At 41.2% G+C, this 23,599-nt stretch overlaps 1 protein-coding gene across 2 annotated transcripts in view; it reads right to left on the bottom strand.

The window, feature by feature from the left end:
• Window positions 1-21,086, bottom strand: part of PLOD2 (procollagen-lysine,2-oxoglutarate 5-dioxygenase 2) — a 110,206-nt gene extending 89,120 nt beyond the window's left edge. Inside the window, exon 1 of one of the 2 annotated variants that reach the window (XM_024131799.3) lies at window positions 20,714-21,086. In XM_024131799.3, the coding sequence (XP_023987567.1) occupies window positions 20,714-20,825 (112 nt within the window). In that variant the 5' untranslated portion in view covers window positions 20,826-21,086. The remainder of the gene's footprint in view (window positions 1-20,713) is intronic. The other variant, XM_024131801.3, reaches the window with a different exon arrangement.
• Window positions 21,087-23,599: the final 2,513 nt, after the last annotated feature.

Raw genomic sequence — 23,599 nt, 5'->3', positions numbered from 1 at the left:
CACCTCACACTGGTCAGAATGGCCATCATCAAAAAATCTACAAACAATAAATGCTGGAGAGGGTGTGGAGAAAAGGGAACCCTCTTGCACTGTTGGTGGGAATGTAAATTGATACAGCCACTATGGGGAACAGTATGGACGTTCCTTAAGAAACTAAACATAGAACTACCATACGACCCAGCAATCCCACTACTGGGAACGTACCCTGAGAAAACCATAATTCAAAAAGAGACATGTACCCAAAAGTTCATTGCAGCTCTATTTACGATAGCCAGGAGATGGAAGCAACCTAAGTCCTCTCACACTGGTCAGAATGGCCATCATCAAAAAATCTACAAACAATAAATGCTGGAGAGGGTGTGGAGAAAAGGGAACCCTCTTGCACTGTTGGTGGGAATGTAAATTGATGCAGCCACTGTGGAGAACAGTATGGAGGTTCCTTAAAAAACTAAACATAGAACTACCATACGACCCAGCAATCCCACTACTGGGAACGTACCCTGAGAAAACCATAATTCAAAAAGAGACATGTACCCAAAAGTTCATTGCAGCTCTATTTACGATAGCCAGGAGATGGAAGCAACCTAAGTGTCCCCTCCCTTTGCCTATTCATTTTCAGTCTCTTTTTCCTGTGTTTCTTCCTCCATCTGCTTCTGAAAACTAAGAGTGGCACATATCAGAATCTCTAGGGACCTTGTTTCCTACTACAGGGTAGCTGCATTTTTATGCAAAGGATAATCGGTGAAAATCCTACAAAACCCAAACCTCTCATCTCACGAGATTAATCTTCCCACCGAACTAAAAGGAAAGCCGAGGGAGAGGGGAGGACTTTCCGGTCTCATGTATCTCCCAGTGTCTGTCTTTAAACATAATTTAGGCATAGAAAAATAACAACACTAAATTCACAATAAAGCTTTTTGATTAACAGATTGCATCCAAGTATAAGAGAAGGGCATGGTCAACACATTCTGCTCTCCTGCCAAATCAAACGCACCGATGCCTTGGTACAAACCACAGCTGACTCGGGGGTGCACTGCAGCAGTACTAAGCCTATAGTCATGAAGCTACATTCCCCCCACACCATTTGTTCCCATCTTACTTGCTTTGGTTACGTGACAATCTCTGTAAACTTAAAATTCTGCTTCTAGCTGCTCTGTAATTTTTCAGCACTTTACCATTTTGCAGAGTGCTGGTTTCCAAACTCACAGCTCAGTGAATCACAGCAGCTGTTTTGGCCTTCCTCCTAGAGTTTAACGTTCGGACTTCCCTTGCAAAGTTTCTCTTGTGGTGGCCTGTTTCTCAGCACTCACACTCTACTGAATAAACACCTCGGTACCAACATCAGAGGCACCAAAAAGACTATAAATTTAATAACGGTGATTATTAAGATAACTGTCAAATAGTCACCAAAATCCTTCACAAGGAAGTTTTAATCCACGTAAACAAGAAGGAGACTATAAAGAATGGCTGGTAGAGTTATTCCTAATTGATGCAGGCTTCGGCAAATTTAAACTTTTTTTTTTTTCTTTTTGGCCGTGCCGCGCAGCTTGCAGGGATCTTACTTCCCCGACCAGGGATCGAACCCATGCCCCCTGCAGTGGAAGTGAGGAGTCTTAACCACCGGACCACCAGGGAATTCCCAAATTTAAACTTTTAACACGTAAAGTGTTAACTCCTCTGTTCCTCTCACATTCCCCATCCAATCAATCAATCTGCAAGTTCTACCAGCGGGAGAGAATCCAGCCTCACATACCCACCTTCTCTGTGACTGGGCACCATCACCTCCTCTCTGGACAATGAAATGGCCTCTAAGGGATCTCCCCTCATTCACCCACGCCCACTTCAATCTTCTCTACATGGCCACCAACCAAGACAACACGTCTACAATTCTGTCCCTTGAGGGCCGCAGTGTACAGCTGTGCAGTTGCACCGCACCCAGCCACCCAACAGAGAAGCCAAAGGGGAGAGGGGGCTGAAACCCAGCCCCACTCCATTCACAGGTGGTAACTTATTCTAATTCACACAGATCTTGTGTCTTTTTGACTCAAAATAGTTCAACAGTTTCCTTCTTGTTCTCCATAAAGTCCAAACTCCGCACCATAGTCCCCAAGTCCCTAAGCAATCTGGTCCTGTCATTCTGATCTCTTCTTGGAGCACCAGCCCCTTCCTGTCCCACTACAGGCACGTGGGAAACTGTGCTGTTCCAGGGACACATCAAGCACATTCTACACTCAAGGCATTTGCCCTTGTGATCCTGCTGCCTGTAAGTCTCGCTCTTCTCCTAGCAAAATCCCCTCCCATCAGGTCCGTGCTCAAATGTAACCAGTACGAAAAGTTTCCCCTGAAAGCAGCACCTAAAATGGCATTTCTGACCTCAGCATTCTTGCCCCTAATCTCATTTTACTTTTCTTCTTAGTACGTGAATCCACTAGATACATCTATTTATTGTCCCTTCTCGTTCCACTAAGATGTACACTCCGTTGATATGAATATGCGGCTCACAGAAGAAATAGCAGTGACTAAAAAAGTGAATGAAAGCTTCTAGTCTGGCAAGTAAAGAAATAAGTCGCCATAAATTTAAGAAATTTAAAAAGGAGGATAAAGAGAAACAAAACTTATTTTTCCCTAAAAATTAGAAGAGATTCTTTAAAAAGTAATGCTGCTGAGAATTTCACACTGCAAACCTGGTACCCTGTTAGGGGAGATGCCAATCCATACAACCTTCTGGAAAGTGACTCAAGGATGTGGAACAAGAGATATAAGAGTTCATATCCTTTGATTTCAGTGTGTTTCTTGGACCTATCCTGTAAAAACAGAAACCAAAACTCATTTTTGAGAACATCCCTACAATATTATTTCTGTTAGCACAAAATTGCAAACTATATATCCAATATTGTTACATATTGAATATTGTTATATATCTAATAACAGGATAGTGGTTATAAAAATTATGGTATAATCTCATGACAGATATCAAAATGTTACTTAAAATTCATGACTTGAAGATTATTCAAAGCCATGGGAAAATACTTACAATATAGTGTTTTGTGAATAACATAGAATAAAAAATTATCTCTTTATGTTTGTCAATATGTGTATGTATCCTGATTTTATAAAGCAAACATATGAGTATATATGAACAGGAAAAAAATACTATCACAATATTTTACATTGCTTACTAATGACAGTGAGATCAAGAACAAATTTAATCTCCTTAAATGTCCTCATTTTCAGTTATAAGCACTTATTTTCATTGTAACCAAAAATGCAAATTTTTAAGTGAAGTTATACCATTTTCATGAAGTTTGTTATATTCTAGTTCTTAGGGATTCCTACTGGTGCTTCACCATTTCTTACAAAAGATCTGGCATTTCTTACTAAAGCTTTCAGAATGATTTATAGATAAAAACATTATGAGAGGGGCTTCCCTGGTGGCGCAGTGGTTGAGAATCTGCCTGCCAATGCAGGTGACACGAGTTCGAGCCCTGGTCTGAGAAGATCCCACATGCCACGGAGCGGCTGGGCCCGTGAGCCATGGCCGCTGAGCCTGCGCATCTGGAGCCTGTGCTCCGCAACAAGAGAGGCGCCGACAGTGAGAGGCCTGCGCACCGCGATGAAGAGTGGCCCCCGCTCGCCGCAACTAGAGAAAGCCCTCGCACAGAAACGAAGACCCAACACAGCCAAAAATTAAATAAATAAATAAATTTATTTTTAAAAAAAAAACAAAAACATTATGAGAGAAGGTTAAACTGACTGCATACTGGGCACATGTTAGAGTATTGGGCACATGTCATCAAAATAAATCCAGATTCACCAAAGGTTTATTTTTATTTTCATCAAAACGAAAGCGAAAATTTTGGAGGTGTTTCATTTAAACACACACACACACACACACACAAAACCAAAAAGCTAAAATTCCCATGGCAGCATATTAAACCTATATAGGTAATTATTAACCAAATCCATCCATTTCCAAACTAGTTCTGTCTGCTTATTCATTTTAACATTGAAGTGTATGTATTTATCACCTGGAATTGTCACAAACAATAAGCAAAACAACTGTAATTTTAAAATAAATAAATGTGTAGTTGGGAAGAACCTGGAAAAGTCAAATAAAATGAAATACATTTGCAGGTCCCAACTCTAAGAAATTTTAAGGAAAACCAACATTCAAAGTCTAATGCAAGATAACCTTCTGTAGATTTGCTCAGCAGAAGTTTCGGCCACAAGCTTATTTATAGTTTCTGCTATGAGCAGAGAAACTACAAAGGTAAAAAAAGTGTTACCTGAAAACCAAGCTTTCAAATAAAAATCACTAAAAATAAATGTATAATTATGAAGTGCAGCTATGGTGATCCACAAAGGTTTTGAGTTTTGTTTTGTACTTTTGCTTCCATGAATACTTAAGAAGTGGAGTCAAATAAAATCCTTCCTTCCTAAATGAGCCAGAATTTTTCCATTGTCTCTTGACCTTCTCAAATTCCAGAAGCCTTGAGTAAGCCCCAGTCTTTTCATCTCAGGAAAGTCGCTTTAGCCAGCTAAGTACTTACTGAAATTAATAGGGTGTTGTATAAGATGAAAGGACTAGAAAATAAAATTTAAAAATAGCTGAAAGTCAAACAAACACTACAAAAGGGTAATTGGAGATAAGCTGCACTACATGAGTTATGATCCACTGGCCTAAAAATAAATGGAGGGCAAGGGGAGGTAAATTCCTCTATTTTATGGTTTTATTTCATTTTTCCATGACTGTCTTCAGTAATCGTTGAAATTTGGTAAAGTATTCAATAATCTTCAAACTTTATAACAGAGTCCTTGTTAACAAGCAAAGCACGTGTCTCACGTAATGCTGAGCCCATACTTGCATTCCTACTGTCAAAAAGACTTATAAATTTCTAAAATTATTGAATGATTTATCAAGCTGCAAGGAGAACAATTACTGAAGAAAGTCATGGGAAAAATAAATATGAAAGCTACATTTCCCCAACTCCTTTGGAGCTAAGCTTCTCGATGAAAATCATGCCCCTCTTTTTCAGATGCATTCCTATGAAATTTGGAAGACAGGTGGTCTTCCCAACACTGCTGGCCGATTCCATTGGTAAATACGGTCAGGAAGGTACCTCAGTGTTCCAGTCTTCCACTTTGTGGAGGGAGGGATGGAGGGCAGGAGGGAGACACACAGATAGATATGCAGCAGAGGTAGTGGTTGAATTCTGCTTTCTAGAGTCCGGTCACCAGCTTCCAGTGCAGAAGAAGTCAATGGAGAAAGCTTCCTGATCCCGGGATTACATTTACAGCAGCATACCCGTGTGGCAGTAGTTCTAATGGAGGCCTCCTGATTCCCCCCAGTTGGGACTGAGGTAGTAACCTCCGAGCCTGGTTAGCTCTCTCTGCTGTTCTAGGAATCAATGCCTAAAGCCTCCTCTTCCAGCCTTTCCAACAATTGCATAAACCCATAATTACTTTTGTTAAATAATCCCCTTCTGCTCAAGATATCTAGAATGGTCTCTCTTTCCTGAATGGAATGGACAAACACAGGTGCCCACTCACCTTGTTAGTTTTGACCGGGGTGACACGGGTTATCTGACTACCCCTCTGTAGGGCCTACAGGCAAAGAAACCTCCAGAGGCTTGGAGGTCTGAGGCACAGCAATTCACGGACTTGGTACGAACAATAAGAGATACTGTCTCTGTCCTCTTGCAGTTTAAAATCCAGCGGAGAATATGAAGTTAATTCACATGAAAAGTCTGAAAATAACATATTAAATCCCTAATTAAGGAACAGATTATAAGCTAGGAAATAATGTTACAGGAGTCCGGCATGGAGGGAAGAACAAAGAACTAGGAGATACCTTGCACATACCACTTAATACCTCCAGATGCAGTTTCTTGGTTTGGAGAAGCAGAAACAGTATTGAGGGAAAGATCATCTTTAAGAAAGTTTAAAGATCATCTTTAAGAAAGTTTCCAGTTCTAATAAGATGATTTTTGGAGAATAATGTGGAAAAGTGTCATAAAAAACAGCTTCATGAATGGGCAAAACAGAGGACTTAAAAATGTTAAGTAGGGGGGACCTCCCCGGTGGTCCAGTGGTTAAGACTCCACGCTTCCACCGTAGGGAGCACGGGTTCGATCCCTGGTCGGGGAACTAAGATCCTGCATGCCACGTGGCGAGACCAAAAAATTAAAAATTTTTTTAAAAAATGTTAAGTAGGATTTTGACAGTGAGAAGAAACTGCAAAAACAGATATCACTAAAAAAAGATTAAATTGTGGTATCTTGGCTAGATAAGGAGTCCAGTATGCATTATCAAGTGAAAATTGGGAAACAGTGATAAATACATTTGAAAATAGGGAAGGCACAGAAAGTGTCTAAACAGGGCAGTGAAATTGAAAATGTACCATCAGACAAGAGCAGAGTTTCTCAATCTTAGCTCTACTGACATTTGGGACCAAATAATTCTTGTGCTGTGCATTGTCAGATGTTTTAGCAGCATCCCTGGTCTCTACCCATAGGATGCCAGGAGCACCGACCACTCACGACAATCAAAAATGTCTCCAGACGTTACCAAACATGCCATGGAGGGCAAAAAACCACTCTCAGTTAAAAGCCACTAGACTCGAGAAAGATTAGTATGGAAAGATAAGGCAAGATAATTTAACAATTTAAGAAGCAAATATAACTGTCTTATTCTGTGATGTGTGCCCAGACCAGGACTTGTAACACACAATAAACAGTGAAGAGGTGGGGCGGTGCGGGGAGAGTATGGTGAACAGGAGTACACAAGTACCACCTACAGGCGGAACACTACTCAGCATCGGCCAGCTGTGGCTGCCACGTGGGAGGGCAAATCCAGGGTCTCCAGGCCTCCTCCCCAGCCCACCCCAGCCCAAGAGAAATAAATTCCAGACTCTTCAGTAAATTTTCCTCATTTTAAAAACACAGGACTTAGTTCAAGTTTTCTGAAAAACAATAAGCAGGCTGAATTTGACCCTCAAGCTGCCAGAGATCAGTAGCCTAGACTAAGGTGATGACAGCTTGAAGGGGTGTTTAGGAGAAACTGATGGATCTTGATCAAATAAACTAACCCTTAAAAGTCAGTTTCGGGAACAGGGGGCAAAAGTGAACTTGAATAAGTATTAGATGATATGAAGGAATTACTACTGAGTGTGATAACAGTCTTAAGATTATGTTTAAGAAAGACAGGCCTTATCTGTTTGTGGTATTTAATTATATATATATATATAATATATATATACACATATATATATACATATATATATGCTTTCCACTATAGATGAAACAAAAAACAGGGAGAGAGAAAAAATAATGGGTAAAACTCAACATATCTGAATATTAAGAGTAAATAAGAGGAATGAGAAAAAGTGACTTCAAAATTTTGAATTCAAATAAGCAATCAAAGAACATCACCAGGGCATCCCTGGTGGTGCAGTGCTTGAGAGTCCGCCTGCCAATGCAGGGGATGCGGGTTCGTGCCCCGGTCCGGGAGGATCCCACATGCCGCGGAGCGGCTGGGCCCGTGAGCCATGGCCGCTGAGCCTGCGCGTCCGGAGCCTGTGCTCCGCAACGGGAGGGGCCCCAGCAGTGAGAGGCCCGCGCACCGCAAAAAAAAAAAAAAAAAAAAAAAAGAACATCACCAAAGAGACTGCACCACTAAACTTATTTCCTTTGGGTTCCCCTGGAAAAAGGTGTCTTTATATCTTAACTTGTTAAAACTTATTTTCTAGAATTCATTGACAGCCCACACTTTCCTCTCCATTATCAATCAGAACACAAGAATTAACTCCATACATTATATGCTCCACTTTAGAATAATGCTAACTGGAATTATACTCTTTAAAATTATACTCTAACTGATAAATTTAGTTAGTAGCACTTATGGAGCAATTTCTGTTTGCAGACTCTGTGCTAAGCCTTTTACTGGCATTATCATATTTAATCCTCAAGTCAAACCCAGGAGGCAATTACTGTTATAAAGAAACTATGATTCAAAGAGGTTAACTAACTTCTTCCCAGGACAATCAGCAAATAAGTGGCAGAGATGGGATTTAAATGCAGGCTGTCTGATTCCATTATCCCATCTCCTTAGCATTATCCTATACTATCTTCCACGGGACATCTTTCATAATTAGCACACAAGCAGTTTATGAACATCTGGCCTTAAAATAAATCATGTATCACAGTAAGCCAGGCAAGCTCACACATACCTTTAATTCGCACTGAGAGGTGTCTAGCCCCCTTCCTGTATGGTGAACCCTCTCTGTTATATCTAGAGAGCAAGCATCCCCTTCTGTACTGCCTTTGCAGTTGCCCTAATGTTTCAAGAGCAAAGTAGCATCTTGCTCAAATTCTTTATAATATATTCAGGATGAAAGTAGGAACAGTACAGCTTTCCAGATAATTCAAAGCACAATGGACTTGCACCTTAATTTATCAGAAACACCAAGAAATGTGACGCGACCTCTTCCACCATGGAACACATCCATGGTGGGCATCATAGAGTCACAGTGTCTAGGTTTCTGAACCTCTGCTGATTACCACAGCAACCGGCTAATTCCCCATAACCAAACGAAAAGTAAATCCAGTACTGCATACTCTCTCGGTGTGCATGTCCCACCAGGATCCATGCACCCGGGCCTGCAGCCTGGGAGTCACTGCATGGCAAGAATGGCTGGGACAGACGGTTTATTATGGTTAAAACAAAATGCCACACTATCAGTTAGCACAAACCAGGGAAATAAATTCCTCATATGAAACTATTCAAACCAAATTTCTGCTTAGGGAGTGTCCAGTTTTACATAAGCAAACTTCCCCTCTGCCAGCATTTGAGGCAGTGGCACTTTCAAGTATTTCTGAATTAATTGCCTGAACCCATTTGAATCACATATTGTATAATTTTCTAACAGGCTTGCAAGCAATTTCAGCTCCTCTCCTCCACTTCACCTCTACCTCCCATCACCTCTTCATACTGAGTAAGACTCATTTTTCAAAAGAATCTCCTACAATTCAGATATGCTTTAAACTCATTCAAATGTGGACTGTTCTGACACTTATTAAGAAAAAGTCATACCTTACATCAACGAAGAATTTAAATCCAGTTTTAGAAAAGGAGGTAGAACTGTCAAACGTGGACATTTCTTAAGTTTACGTGTACGATTTAAAATAAGCTTCTTAGTTTATCTCTTACCTCAACCTAAAAAAATCCCATAAACTGTAACCCGCTGTAACTGCAACCCGTGATGCTGCTGTCACTCGTGTAACAGAGCCTTTCAGCGACTTGCTATGGAGAAGAGGAGCTCGACTATTTAGGATTATATACCCTATGAAAAAAACCCATGCTTACACTTGAGGGATATAAACGTATCAACTATTTTATAGTAATACAAAAGTAATTATTTTAATGAAACAGATTTTTCTTCAACCTTACCCAGGCTACAGGAGAAACATCTGCTAATGTTTACTTGCTTATTCAATAAATCACAGTTAATCTCCAAGAACAACACCCAGACTAAATGGTTCTGTGATTTCTTGGTAATCTTATACTTGAAAAAGTTAACAACTGCATGTTTTCAAAATTAAGCCACCCTCTTTCCCATCCAATTGTTTTCTTTGAACTGATTCCTTCAATTTACATAAAATCCATCTGCAGCAGTAGGAAAAATAGTCCGGAGAGAAAAGCACCACCACCTCTTCCAAGGCCTGGGTCTAAGACTATACCATTTACTAGATATGTTTCACTCCAGGGGTGCAAACACATGCAGAATAAATGTTACTGTGACAATGAACGAAAAATATATCCAAGAAAAGTCCAGATCAAAAGGCACTCCAAATTTCGACTCCACTCTCAAGGCTTAACAGTTATCTCTGTGGGTAGCAAACACTATGCATACACACACACAATGCACACAAAAACTTTTCTCCCATGAGCTGATTTTCTTTTTATTTACCATGTTTCTAGTTTACTAAATGCAATCATATAAATATTTAATGACTCTAAAAAGTAGATCTAGGTGATTTGATAAGTGTTTCAGAACAATCTGGAGGAGGGCTTCCAATTTTTAAACAGCACATTTCATTAAAAAAAATTCTTTAACTTCGAAAGAGTTATCAGCGTCATTTTTGTTAACCAACAGGACTTAAACAGTCAGGGTGGAAACAGAGGAATATATAGTTATTTTTAAAAACAGCTTACAATATTTAAATGTACTGAAGAGTATATGATTCCTCTCAGGAGATGGAAAATAGTTTCATATAAACACCAGATTGTTTTCTCCTCTCACATTAAAACACTTGAAATATTTTTAAATGTAAATTTAATTATTCTTGGCCCTATTTTCTTACCTCTAAATCAAAAGTTAATTAGGAAAAAAAAAATCAAAGCCTAAGTCCAGCTCCAGATAGAATAACTAGAATATTAAAATACAAAACAACTTTGTATCTATGCTTTCTTTGGCCTAACAAAAACATCATAGTAAATTTCCTTGAGACCTGGTTTCTGATTCCTGCAGCACTTTGTCTCCACTACACATCCTGACATTTAGAATTCAAGAAACATCAGATAACAGAGCTAGAGAGATCATAAATTACAAAGAAGTTGGGAGAGGGAGGGTAATTGACTCAAGGTTAGTGAGTGGAAGGGTTAGAACTTAGATGTAGGTTTCCGGATGCCCAGATGTCTATCGCCTTCCCCACAGGCCAGGCTTTATCGTAAGTGCTCTTTTGATTTGTTCAGTTTTACATATGCATTGTTTTCTATGTAAGAATCTTAGAATTTCAATGTAGAACAGGAACTGAGCCTAACACATTTTTGGTTTGTTATGTTTTTTCTCTTTTTCCTCCACATAAGGCAACTTGGAACAGACTAGCCATTCAATAAATACTCACAGAATTAAATTTTGAAATATTAATTGTGACACTTCAGAATAGTACACAGTAGGAATTGTTCTTAGCATGCATTTGTATCTAAGAAGTTACAATACTGCTAATTACCTCTAGAAAAAGTATATTCTGGGAGAATTTTTAAAGTTATTTAAATAAGTGTAGATTTATTGAAGAGTGTAGATTCATATAAACCAATGTAAATTACTACTCAAAACCAAGAAAAAAGCACTATCAAAAGAGTTGTGAGTAAAAATGCATTAAAAACTTACCCACTGAAGAAAATAAATGACTAGGGTTAGGCTGATAGGTCCCTACGAAACTATAAAAATATCTCGTCCACCAATGTCTAGAGAAAACACTATGGTGTTCTCCTCTACTATATACACACACAATACTTCTGACATCCATGTGTGGGTTTTTTCCCACACAGACCCCTTCTCCCACATCAGCTGGGTGTCCTGCAATTCAGTTCAATTTAACCAGAATTACCACAGACCCAACAGGTGAAGGGCTCAGTCCCGTAAGGCTGCCCCCACTTCAGATGCCCATCGCAAGTAGTGGGGCCCCAGGTTACTCACAACTTCTGTGTGACTCGGCTACAAATCAGAAGTTCTCAAGACCCCCGCCTTCTCAGGTTCAATAATTTTCTAGAGTGGCTCACAGAACCAATGAAAACAGCTGACTTACTATTGCCAATTTATTACAAAAATATTTTAAAGGATACAAATGAACAGCAAGATGAAGAGATACATAGGTCAAGGTCTAGAAGGGTCCCCAAGGCAGGAGTTTCTGTCCCCTCTGGAGTTGGGGTGTACTACCTTCCTGGCTTGTAGACGCATTCCAAGATTCAGAAGCTCTCCAAAACCTGAACTTTAGGGATCTCTGTAGAGGCTTCATCACATAGGCATGGTCGATTATTAACTTAGTTTCAAATTCCCTCCGTGGAATATGGTGGTAGGGCTGAAAGCTCCAAGTTTCTAATCAAGGCTTGGTCTTTCTACTGACCCGACTCCATCCAAGAGCCCACCAAGAGCTGTCTCATTAGAACAAAAGATGCTCCTATCACCTAGGAAATTCCAAGGGATATATGAGCTCTGTGTCAGACACTCCTATCACTCAGGAAATTACAAGGGTTTTAGGAGCTCTGTCAGGAACAAGGCTCAAAGGCCAAATATTAGCAGGAATGGGGCGAGAGGGGCGGCTGTTGAGACCAAAATAAACATATTTATTATTATTTCACAACGTAGTAACACTTATCTACCTATGAACTTCATGGACACCAACGCTGGAGAAGAAAGAGCTGTCTGTGTAAAAGAAGCTGGTGAGGAGAAGTAGGACAGAAGAGAGGAGAAAGAAAAGCTGAGCACCGACACAGAACGTATGAATCCCCGAGGATCTACAGGTAGGCAGGTCTTTAAGTAAAGTCACAGTAGAGTGAGAACTCTGAGTCTCTAATTTGTAAGTCTGTTCATTGCTTTGCTTTGGTGGTTTTCCAGTTTGGGGTTTTGTTTTGTTTTGCCCTTGGTTACCCAGTAAAGTCACTGTTTAAAAAATTCCACCCCTGTTTAAACTAAACTAAGAAGAAAAGGAGAATTGTCCCTCTCTAGACGTGGCAGACAGGAATTTCAGAGGCTTTGGATGACCAAGGCACTCTGGTCACAGTTGTGGTGCCAGCTGGAGGCCAGAAGAGAGGTCTGCAAGGTTAGCGCAGGAGAACAAGGGGCCCTCGGAAGACAAGGGGCCTCAGAGCTGGCTTCAGCATGACTGGAAAATCCCATCAGAGAGCCAGTTTGCCCTCTGCGTGATGGCTCTGTAAGTCTTCCCTAGGCGATTGAATCAGGGAGGTCATTTTAATCTGTCTACAAACTGTTAACCAGTTTCCTCCAAAAAAAAAAAAAAAAAAAAAAAAAATTTAATTCTATATTTGCTTTTTTGTTGTTGCTATTTTTTGGCATGCTGAAACAGCTGCTCGTGTTTAGTATACTGCTAGACCCAGGAAGAAAAGGATCAAATATTTAAAGAACCAGTTTTGAGAATGAATTTTAAAAATCTAAAAGTAACTAGCCAGTTTCCCCAAAAAAAAAAAAAAAAAAAAAAAAAATTTAATTCTATATTTGCTTTTTTGTTGTTGCTATTTTTTGGCATGCTGAAACAGCTGCTCGTGTTTAGTATACTGCTAGACCCAGGAAGAAAAGGATCAAATATTTAAAGAACCAGTTTTGAGAATGAATTTTAAAAATCTAAAAGTAACTGGCTCCCTTCCTAGCCAGGTGTGTAGCACCTAAAAGTAATTAGCACCCTAAGGCCCAATAAAAGTTGTAGCTTCAAACCAGTAAAACAGACTAGTCAATGAAAGAGCCTTGCTGATGGGACACTGGCTCTGTGTTGGGGCTCTGTGGTCACTGGAACTGAGATGCAGAGTTTCTGGGGCTCTTCCTGGACAGCGTCCCAGAATCAGGAACTCAAGGCTGCCAGGACTCCACGTCCTTCTTCCACTTGCTGCTGTGCCTGCAGACAGTGAAGCTGTGTGGCATGATGCATATTCAGTGTCTCCTCAGTACCTCTGAATGTCTGGGTCTGACTAGGGCTGGTGATGAGAGCGATAAAAATTACATGTGCTTGCAAGTTCCTTCCTGCCACTAGAATCTTTACCATATGATGTCCACAGCACTAGAAGAACAGAACCACAGCATTTTAATCAGAGGAAAATCCCCTCTCTCTTTCCCTTTGGAAGAAATGTTGAAACAGATTAGCAGTAACTAGAAAAATAAATAGAATTCCTTTTAAAAATTTTAGTATGTAACCCTAAAGTAAATGAGCAGATGATCAGTTAATGTAATAACACCAGGATGTCTTATACATCCAAAATAATAAAAGCAATGTTAAAATCAATATAACAAATGAAATTTAATTATAACCCTAGCCCATTTTGGAAACTCAACCATGTTTTTTACAAGCACTTTCCCTGACCATTTAGCCCCCTCATTTTAGCTGTATGTTCTCAAAAACTCTTTTTGTATTAAAAGTTTCACAGAATATATTAATAGCAATAAGCATGTTCTTTCAATTGTATGAAATTAAAGTGTTTTCTTTCCATTTCTAATGAAGATTTTCATTATAAAGCAAAGATAGTCTACTCACTATTCAAAGTTTTCTCCCTAACTAGACAAAATGCAATTCCAACCCTATACAAACTAAACTTTAACCCAAATTTTTTATAGCAGAATATAAACAGTAAAACAAAGTATATGTCCACACTAGCAAATTAAGTATTTTCTCATATCACATCTTTTTTTAAGAAATAAATTTAAGGGGGGAGATATACCCACATTTCAATTGGAATAAAAAATGATTGTTATTTTCCCATAACTGCTACACTATGCTACTAATACAATCAAGGCCTGAAAAATACTTATGAATCAATCTAGTAACTAAGTACGTAAATGCACTAACCTGAATTAGTTTATTTTTTTAATAAAGAGATTTATATTTAAAAACTAAATCAAAATCATTAACAGAAGTTGATGTGCCTCTTTTAACACACAAAAGAAAATATGTAATGGAAATCTTTCCTCTGGGTATAAAAATAACATTATCTTCCCTCTTTAAATTTTGTTTTAAATAAAGTTATCCTGAATGGGAAACATTAAAACGTATTTAAAGCTTCCGTATTTCTAAATTATAAACAGTTTTTTTTTTTTTTTTTTTTGCCCCGTAAACAGTATTTTTTGACGGAGCATTCTTGTGACACAGTTAATAGCATAGTGATAAATTCAGTAGCACCATTACCAAACAAAGGTTGCAACATAATAGGCCATAAGATAGTAAGTAGCAAATCAAGTGTACGTCAATTTTAAAAAGATAAAAAGTAGCATAAGGACAACAAATCATAATGCACTGTTTATAATTCTACTACTCTGGATAACTACTTGGCTAATTAAAATCTCAATAGTTCTGAAAATTAGTTGTTATTTAAGTTTAGTGAGGCAAACATATCGCAGCAAATGCAAAGGGGTAAAATGTAAAAGAAAAATATCTGTCATTTTAAAAGCCCCAATTTCTCAGTTTAGCCTAAGTTTCACAACAAAGGTGGAAGAAGAATAAAAATAGCCATTGATAAATGTGCTAATCATTCCCTCCCAGGAATCAAGCCACAAATTCACAGTCAAGTTTCTAGACCAAATTTCTAGAACACACACAAGCTCTGAAAAAGAAATATGCATCTCCTTTCCAATCGGCCACCAGGGTGTTTTATTCTTTTTTTTTTGTAACATCTTTATTGGAGTATAATTGCTTTACAATGGTGTGTTAGTTTCTGCTTTATAACAAAGTGAATCAGTTATACATATACATATGTTCCCATATCTCTTCCCTCTTGCGTCTCCCTCCCTCCCACCCTCCCTATCCCACCCCTCTAGGTGGTCACAAAGCACCGAGCTGATCTCCCTGTGCTATGCGGCTGCTTCCCACTAGCTATCTATTTTACGTTTGGTAGTATATATAAATCCATTTTTTATCCTAAGCACACTATTTACACCAAAGTACATGTCTAGTTAGCATCAAGCACCAGGTTTAAAAAGATGTAACAGAGAAGCTCTATGTTTGAATTCAAAATGCCAGAGGAATCACTGGCAAAGGCTAAAATGAAAAACAGCTCTCTCAAGTGCCCAGAGCCAGCTGCTACTGTCCAGAATGTGGCTCCTTCCAAGAGAGCAGCAGATCTGCAGGAGACATGGCTTAAGAGGGAATATCATCTCCTAAGGCAAAAGTCGGCAAAGGGTTTCCGTACAGGGCCAGAGAGCAAATAATTTAGACTTTGCAGGACATATAGCCTCTGTGACAACCAATCGACTCTGCCTGTAGCACCAAAGCAGCCGCAGATGATAGGTTAACGAACGAATGTGGTTGTGAGCCAATAAAACTTTATGGACCCTGAATAATGGATTTCATATAACTTTCATATGTCACGAGACATATATATATGTGTGTGTGTGTATATATATATATTTATATTTATATTTTTCAGTCATTTAAAAATGTAAAAATCATCATTAGCTCACTGGCTGTACAAAAACAGGTAGCTGTTTACAGTCTGCCGGATTTGGCCCACGGGCTGTAGTTTGTCACCCCTGGCCAGGGGCCCAGCTTTCCTTCAGCCCCTGCCTATCCCTTTCCCCTCCATTTATATAAACCTACAAAATTAGTGCTCTTTGGCAAAGCAGCCCTTTTGCTTCTTTAGATCTCTGATGCCCAGTCTCTATTTCTTTCCCATCGGTACCGAAAGTCCAAAAGAATAAAGGGGTCAGGGAAGACACAGAGCATGGCCTGAAGAAAGGGCACAAGTCCCTCTTGTGTTGCTTTCAGCTATCTGATCTTCAAGTAACAAACCATCTAAATGTCCATTTCACCATCTATAAAAAAAGGATCATGGTATCCAACCACGTGAAAGTATTTCTGAAGGTATGATTTTATATTGAGAAAGGTAGATAGAGCAGAAAATATAACTTCTGGAGAAGAATTGCCAACAACTGGACTTCCCTGGTGGCACAGTGGTTGAGAATATGCCTGCCAATGCAGGGGACACAGGCTCAATCCCTAGTCCAGGAAGATCCCACATGCCGTGGAGCAACTAAGGCCGTGCACCACAACAACTGAGCCTGCGCTCTAGAGCCCGCGAGCCACAACTACTGAGACCACACGCTGCAAATACTAAAGCCCACGCGCCTGGATCCCGTGCTGTGCAACGAGAAGCCACCACGATGAGAAGCCCGCGCACCGCAGGGAACAGTAACCCCCGCTCACCACGACAAGAGAAAGTCCACACGCAGAAACGAAGACCCAACACAGCCAAGGGAAAAAAAAAAAAAAAAGAGTTGCCAACAACTTGTTCAGAAACAAAGCCTTGCCTGATGTTTCATGGCTAAGTTCCTTGATCATGGTGGTGCATGGGTCCCTGGGTAGAGAAAGAAAACTCAGTGAACTTAGTTAAAACCCTAGGAAAAGGAGCAGCTAGCAATCTCACTGACTGCATGCCACTTTTCATAATTCTCTGAGGTGGCCAGAAACTCAACAAACAAAAACTGAGAATCTTCTTTGTGTTAAAAGAACAGGGAAGGTACTGTGAGGGGCACAAAAATGAATAAGACTCAGTCCTTTACTCCAAAAAATTTATAACTTATTAAACATAAACATCTATCATACAAAGCAGATATGATCGTATAAACCAACTGCATTAAGAAGTTAGAAACAGAGCCAAACAAAAGGTAGGATGGAGAAGAATTTCTTAGGAGCTAGATATAAACAAAGACTATTATTTCAAGGGGATCAGACAAGAGGTAGAAATTTGAGAGACCTGTACATGTGTATCTAGGATGGCAGGATACGTGGATTCTCAATTCCACTAGACATTACTAAATTGTTCTCTAAAGATGTTGTGCTTCCTGAGACTTCCCACCCTCACAACAGTTGGTACGATCAGAGTTTATTTTTTAAATGCTTTAGTCAATGTGATGGGTAGAAAAGGGTATCTCAATTTAATTTTCATTTCTGGTCCTCACATTCGCTGGAATTGTTTTGTATGTCTATTTTTACATGAATGAAAGGCAGAGACTGGTCGTTCTGTGTGGCTGGAGCCCAGGACACAGAAAGTACACAAAGGACAAGCCTCCCTCTCTTCTTCTAGAGGTTTTTCCAGGACCTTGGTTTTTTCCTCTCCACCCCGTAAATTGTCAGTTTGCATCAGCAGATAGGGACAGACCTTTCCTTTCCTCCTGAATGTGCCAGGGTAAATTAAAGAGTTTATAAGTGAACATGGTTGAAAAATACCGGTCTTGACAGAAACATCTGAAACCATTTCCTCCATTTTTGTGCAAAACTTGATTTCTGCCCAATTTAGATCATGGAATAGGCAAGGTACCTTAGAAAACACACCAAATGTTGATCCAGGTCTGGAGACCTAGTTACAAATTCTTGGCAGGAATACACCTTCTCTCATTGAGAAGGAAAAAAGTGTAGGAAACATAAATCAGGGTATGAACTTGATTTGTTGATGCTTGTTAGGAGGGTTTTGCCTCGAAAGCTCCCATGGAGATAAAAGTTTAAGGCAAAATTCCTATAAATGATTCTAGGAGAAAATGATTGTTTTTAACCAAATTCTTATTTAGAGTCTTTCCATGCTGAGAATAAAGTGGCAACCGAAAAGGAATGAATGCGGTACACAGTAGAACTCTCAGCAAAGAGAACAAAAAGCAGTGTTCTCAACTCTGGTTAACGCACAGCATCAAAGCTAGGAAAAACTATATTCCAAAAATTGATTAATGCAATGTGATTCAAACAACACATTCCCTACTACAGTGGAAAAATGGAAAAATCACTATAAATATTTGTTTCCAAAAAAGAGTCGCCATTATCATTCCAGTACACTATAACGCCACATGGCCTCAACTACACATAGATTTGTCTAATCCAGTGATTTCCAACCCTGGGCAATTTCGCTCCTCAGGAGACATATGGCCATTTTTCATTTTGAGACAGATTTCATTTTCACTCCTGGAGGAGGGTGCTCCTGGCATCTAGTGGGTAGAGGCCCAAGGATGCTGCTAAACATCGTAAAATGCACTGGATTGTCTCCCACAATAAATAATTATCTAGCTCAAAATGTAAATAGAGCCACAAAACCCTGGTCTAACCTATTTCTTCATGGCTAGCTGGGACATGGTGACAAAAATAGCGGGTTAGAGATGATAAGCACTCTTCTTAAAGACCTCCTATTAAGTAAGCTAGACAACGTAGAGTTCTAAAGTTTGCTTGATATTTACATAGATAAGAAAAGTTTCCAATTTAGCAATTTTCAGTTGTAATAGTTTAGAGAGAAAATGGAACATAATCCATGATTCTCCCTATGTTATCAAGCACTGTACCATCTATATTTATGAGCTTACCACATCTACCTATACACAGTTCATAATCAAACTGGCTACTGCTGGCTCCATCTATGACAAATCAATATTTTTCTGCATTTACATGATATCTGAATTCCCCATATGCCCACCCACCAAAATCAGTCCTCAGTTGTCAGCAGTGGGTTTTATGCGGTCATTTTCTGAGAAAAGCATTCATGTCTGAAATTCCCTTCTCTGACGTTACAATCCATTAAAACTTTACTGTCCAGCTCCATGAAACTTAAAAGTCAGATTAGGAAAGAAAGATAATTTTGAATGTAAACCTAAACGCAGCCACAAAGAGATATCTTCTATAAAAAGTAAGGGGTGTTGATAATGAAGTGAAATAAAATATACAAAGGCTGAAGAGGTCCCTCTAAAAGTGGCAAAGTCCTTAGAGGTTGTTTTATTTCCCAGTAAGTTTCCTTGGGTGTTTCAACAAAGGAAGTCATGTTTCTGGGAATTTTTTTTTAATGTCTCCTTTTCCAGGTTTGCTGAAGGCATTTTCTTGTCTATTTTCTAGATGTTACAGTAAAAGATAATTTTAAAATAATGAAAAAAATTCAGTTCAAATTTAAAGAAACCACAAAGGGCTGAGAAACTCATTTTGAAGCCATCTCATATATCTGAGAGAAAGAAAAGTATCCTGTAACTGACAAAAATCTATCCAAATGCTGAAGTTTCTCAAACTAACAAAGCAAGTACTGTTTGGCAGGAGATGGGCAACTTAGTCCACTGAAGTTTTCTGAAACACTTACAGATGAAGACAGAAGTATTGCTTACATGGATTGACTGGGATCTACACCAAATGTCAACTTCTGAATGCAAACCTAAAATAGAAATTTCTGTCCTTGTGCTTAAGTAAAGTTCAAGCAGCGAAGTGCCCTATTTACTCCCTGCCAAAAAAAATGACAGAATGATTTTAATTTGTAAACAAAAGTGGTACAGCAGAAGGACATTTAAATGCAAGACCTAATTTCAGAGAGCACAGAGTTACAGCACAAAAGTGGAACACTCCAAGGATATCTCATGTGCAGCAAATGGCAGCAAAGTATGTTTCCACAAACACGTGGTGAGGCTCCCTTTAATCTTGCTAAATGTAAAAAAGTTTTATTTTACATGAACTTGACTATTTGCTGCAGTTCCAGCTTCTGAAAACAAGGAAGGGCACCAGGCTTACGAAAAGGGTGGCTAAGCGGAAAAGCTGTGGACAGCTTCCCCTCCATAATCCCCAAAGAGGAAAGCTACCTCCTGGAGGTACTGGGTAGCCAAGCAGCCTTAATGAAAACAACCACGGTTTTGAGCGTTGTTTCTGGCAGGAGGTAGGTGTTACCAGCTGCTTCCTGGGGCGCTGGAAGGAATGTGTCACCATCAATCAGAAAGTACATTAGCCCCGTGTTTAGGTCACAGAAGGAGTACTGCTTCGTCCAAAACGGATAAATCATGCCAACTCCAGCAAAGGAGGAGAAAGCAAAGTTGCAGGAAAGGTGTTGGTGCCCACCGACCTGCAAGACCAAAAGGAAACCCCAACTCGTGCTGAAGAAAACTTCGTGCGCTCTCGGGTTACGGAGAACTCCGAGAGGCCACGAGGGCGGATGCTCCCACACTCCCCCGAGAATCAGCACAGGCCGAACGCAGTTCTGGGGAAGACCTGGGCGGTCCTGGGGAGGATGGACAGCCCACCCCCACTCACCTCGGTGGTCCTGGGGAAGGACAGGCTCCCACCAAATCACCTCTGCGGACCGACCTGGGAGGGACGGGCGGCCCCCTCCACCAACTCACCCGGCCGACTCCACGCGAAGGACCGGTGGATGAATGAACTTCCCATCCGTCCGAGCCTCGCGGGACAGGGCGGCCCGCGGGAGTGCTCACCTGTGGGGATGCTGAAGGACTTCGCCGCGTCTGCACCCAGGCAGGGGTCCCAGGGCTGGAGCACGAGCGCCAGCAGCAGCAGCAGCCGCGGCCGCACCGCGCACCGCCCCATCTTCGGCCCGTCGAGGGCCCGAGCGGGCTCCGGCGCCCCTGCCGCCCTGCAGCGGCCCACTTCTCGCGAGACTGGGGACCCCTGATCCGCCCCCGGCCGACGAAGGCGGGCGGAGGCGGCCGGGCCGAGTGGGCGCAGGGTACCCGCGGCCGGCAGTTCAAGCGGCGTGGAGAGGGGCGGGAACCAGGTGGTCTGGAAGGTGCAGAGCGGCGGGCGCCCGCGGCGTCGCGGGCGACTTATAGGCTCCCCGAGGGGGAGGCGACGGGGCGGGCCGCGCCCCGGCTATTGGCCGCCGGCTGACCCGCCGCGCCGCTGCGTGCACCGTGCGGTTGCCTGCGCTCGCCTCCCTGCGCGCCTGTCCCAGCCCCACGTCTGGGATTGTTTGCTCAACTCCGACCTATTTAAGGAGCCGTCCGCCGCTACGTGTGGAGGCTCACGCAGGGCTTCTGGCTGGAACCCGGAAGAGTGCAGTTAAGTTTGGGAGTGGGCCCGAGACAGGGGGAGGAGACGCTGGGAGTCTGGCCGACGGGCGGCGCTCCTCTCTCCCTCCTCTCGGCTTCCCCAGCGCCCTGAGCTTCCCGGTAGCCTCTAAGGGTGCGAATCTGCTCTTCTCTACATTTAGATGCTACCCCCAGAGCAGAAGCGACGTCAAATCCACAGCAATCCTGGTTGAATGGGACCTCGCCCGACAATGAACGATGGAGATGTAGACACACCCCGCATCCCCGTTAACTCAGGGGCAAGTTTCTAAACCCTGTAAAAGGAAGGCCCTGTTTTTAGTTTACTCTGTAAGCCGAAAGTTTTTATTGTCCATTGAACATTTCTTCCTCCTCTGCCTGTGCCAGGAGAGCCTTAGACTCTCTCCAGTAATGGCTTGTAAATCCTGCAGAGTCGGAGTCCAGCATGTGTAACCCGGGGCTGTACCTTACAAGATCTTCCTTCAGTCCACATGGAAAATTACTCCCAGAGATGCTGTCAGAGCGAGTGATCTCTCAGCTCCCTGGCGCGTCCTCCCCTGCTTCCAGTTTTGACTCATGTCTGAGAAAATTCCTTTTAATGTATTAACTTCTCAGCACATTTTAGCTAGCCCAGTGTTTAATCTGTTGGGATGAGCAGGGGCAAAAGCACAAATTAAGGCAAAAGCCTGACAATCTGCCTCGTATATTTCACGACACGAGCTATCCTGTGGGAGAAAAAAAAAATCATATTGTTAGTATGGCAATATTCTGTAATGTTCTACCTCTATCTTCCTAAAATGCAGGGGGAGAGGGGAGGGGAGCTGATTTGAGCCAATACCCTTTCCAACTCTCAGCCTTTGAAGTTAAAACAGAAAATTATTGGAAAAGACGTTCCATTATGATCACATTTTGTCTGAAATTAGCATGAAGTCTAGATGAGTACTAAATGGTCGCGTTAAAAACAGGTGGAAAACCTCTAAAGAAATGTTGCCTGTGTGTGACATTTTAGAAAAAGAATAATTTTCTGTGCCCAGCCCTAAACCAGTTGTCATGGTGTGTGTAAGGTTTGGTCTCAGTATTTTAAGAGGGATATTGGAGAAAGTTCAGAGAAAAGCAACAAATAAGTAAAGAAATGGAAAGTATGACACGTGAGAATGAAATAAGGATTGTTTAGCCTGAAGAAGAAAAGGCTAAGGGAGGGATTCCTTAATAACATCCTTCTGTGTCTGGCCAGTGCCGCTCCATAAAACTAGTCAGAAAACAAACAGCATCAGTCCTCTAACTCTGAGGACTCTGCTGGGATTGGCTGGTCTTTTGGCCAAATCTCAGTCTCCAGAATTCCAAATCTGTCTACTGTGCCTGAATCCTGCCAAAGTCCTTGAACTTGACTTCTCACTTCCCTGGTTGTCCAGTATCTTCAAGAACTTGCATGGTTAGAACCTAGCTTTCTGCCCTTCCAATCCCCCTCTAGCCCACATGCATACTTACAGCCTCTCCACATCACAAGGGTGTGTGTGTTTCAACTGCAAAGTCCACCAATAATTGCAGGTTACTATGACATTCCTCCTTCTCTCCTGAGAGTCACAAGGTCAGGACTATAAGACTTGTATAAAGTTAAGTGATTGGATTTGTTGTGCAACAGAAACTAACACGCTACTGTGAAGTAATTATACTCCAATAAAGATCTATTAAAAAATAGTTAAGTGTTTCTTTGGGCATTTCAAAATAGCCAGCCATGCCTGAAAGAGCCCCAATTCTGAAACCAAATCCATCCTTCCTTCTTATATTTCCAGCTGTCTGCTGGACATTTCTACTTGGACATTCCACTGGCACAAACTCCAAATGTCTTTAACTCATGAAATCCAGCTCCCACTCATGGCTTCCCCATCTCTGTTAATGATACTGCTGCTCTTTAGCTCACAGAGCCTCAGACATTTTCTACTTCTCTCCCCCCACCACCTCCCTCCCCACAACATAGAGCTAGACTCCAAATCCTGTCATTTTTTCCCCTCACATTGCCTCTCCTCTATTCCTTTCCATTCTCACTGCCACCTCACTAAGGCACTCCTAACTGTGCTGTTTGAACTGTTTCCTAACTGATCACCCTCCGTGTACACCTTCCCTGCCCCCTCGTACCACAGCTAGATTCATCATACTCAAATATCCTTTCAATTACTTTATCCCCAAACTCAGAGATTTCAGAAGAAATTTGGAAGCAAACCAAATCTCTTAACCTAGAATTCAAATTCCTTCACTTCACCTCTCCCTGTAGCCGATCTGGTTTGCTTTATTACCTCCCAAAGCAGACCAAAGACT

This window comes from Physeter macrocephalus, chromosome 1 (genome assembly GCF_002837175.3).
Source record: "Physeter macrocephalus isolate SW-GA chromosome 1, ASM283717v5, whole genome shotgun sequence".
NCBI classification, from domain to species: domain Eukaryota; kingdom Metazoa; phylum Chordata; class Mammalia; order Artiodactyla; family Physeteridae; genus Physeter; species Physeter macrocephalus.
The sequence above is the reverse complement of the archived record's forward strand: the minus strand, read 5'-3'. Positions and strand labels throughout refer to the sequence as shown.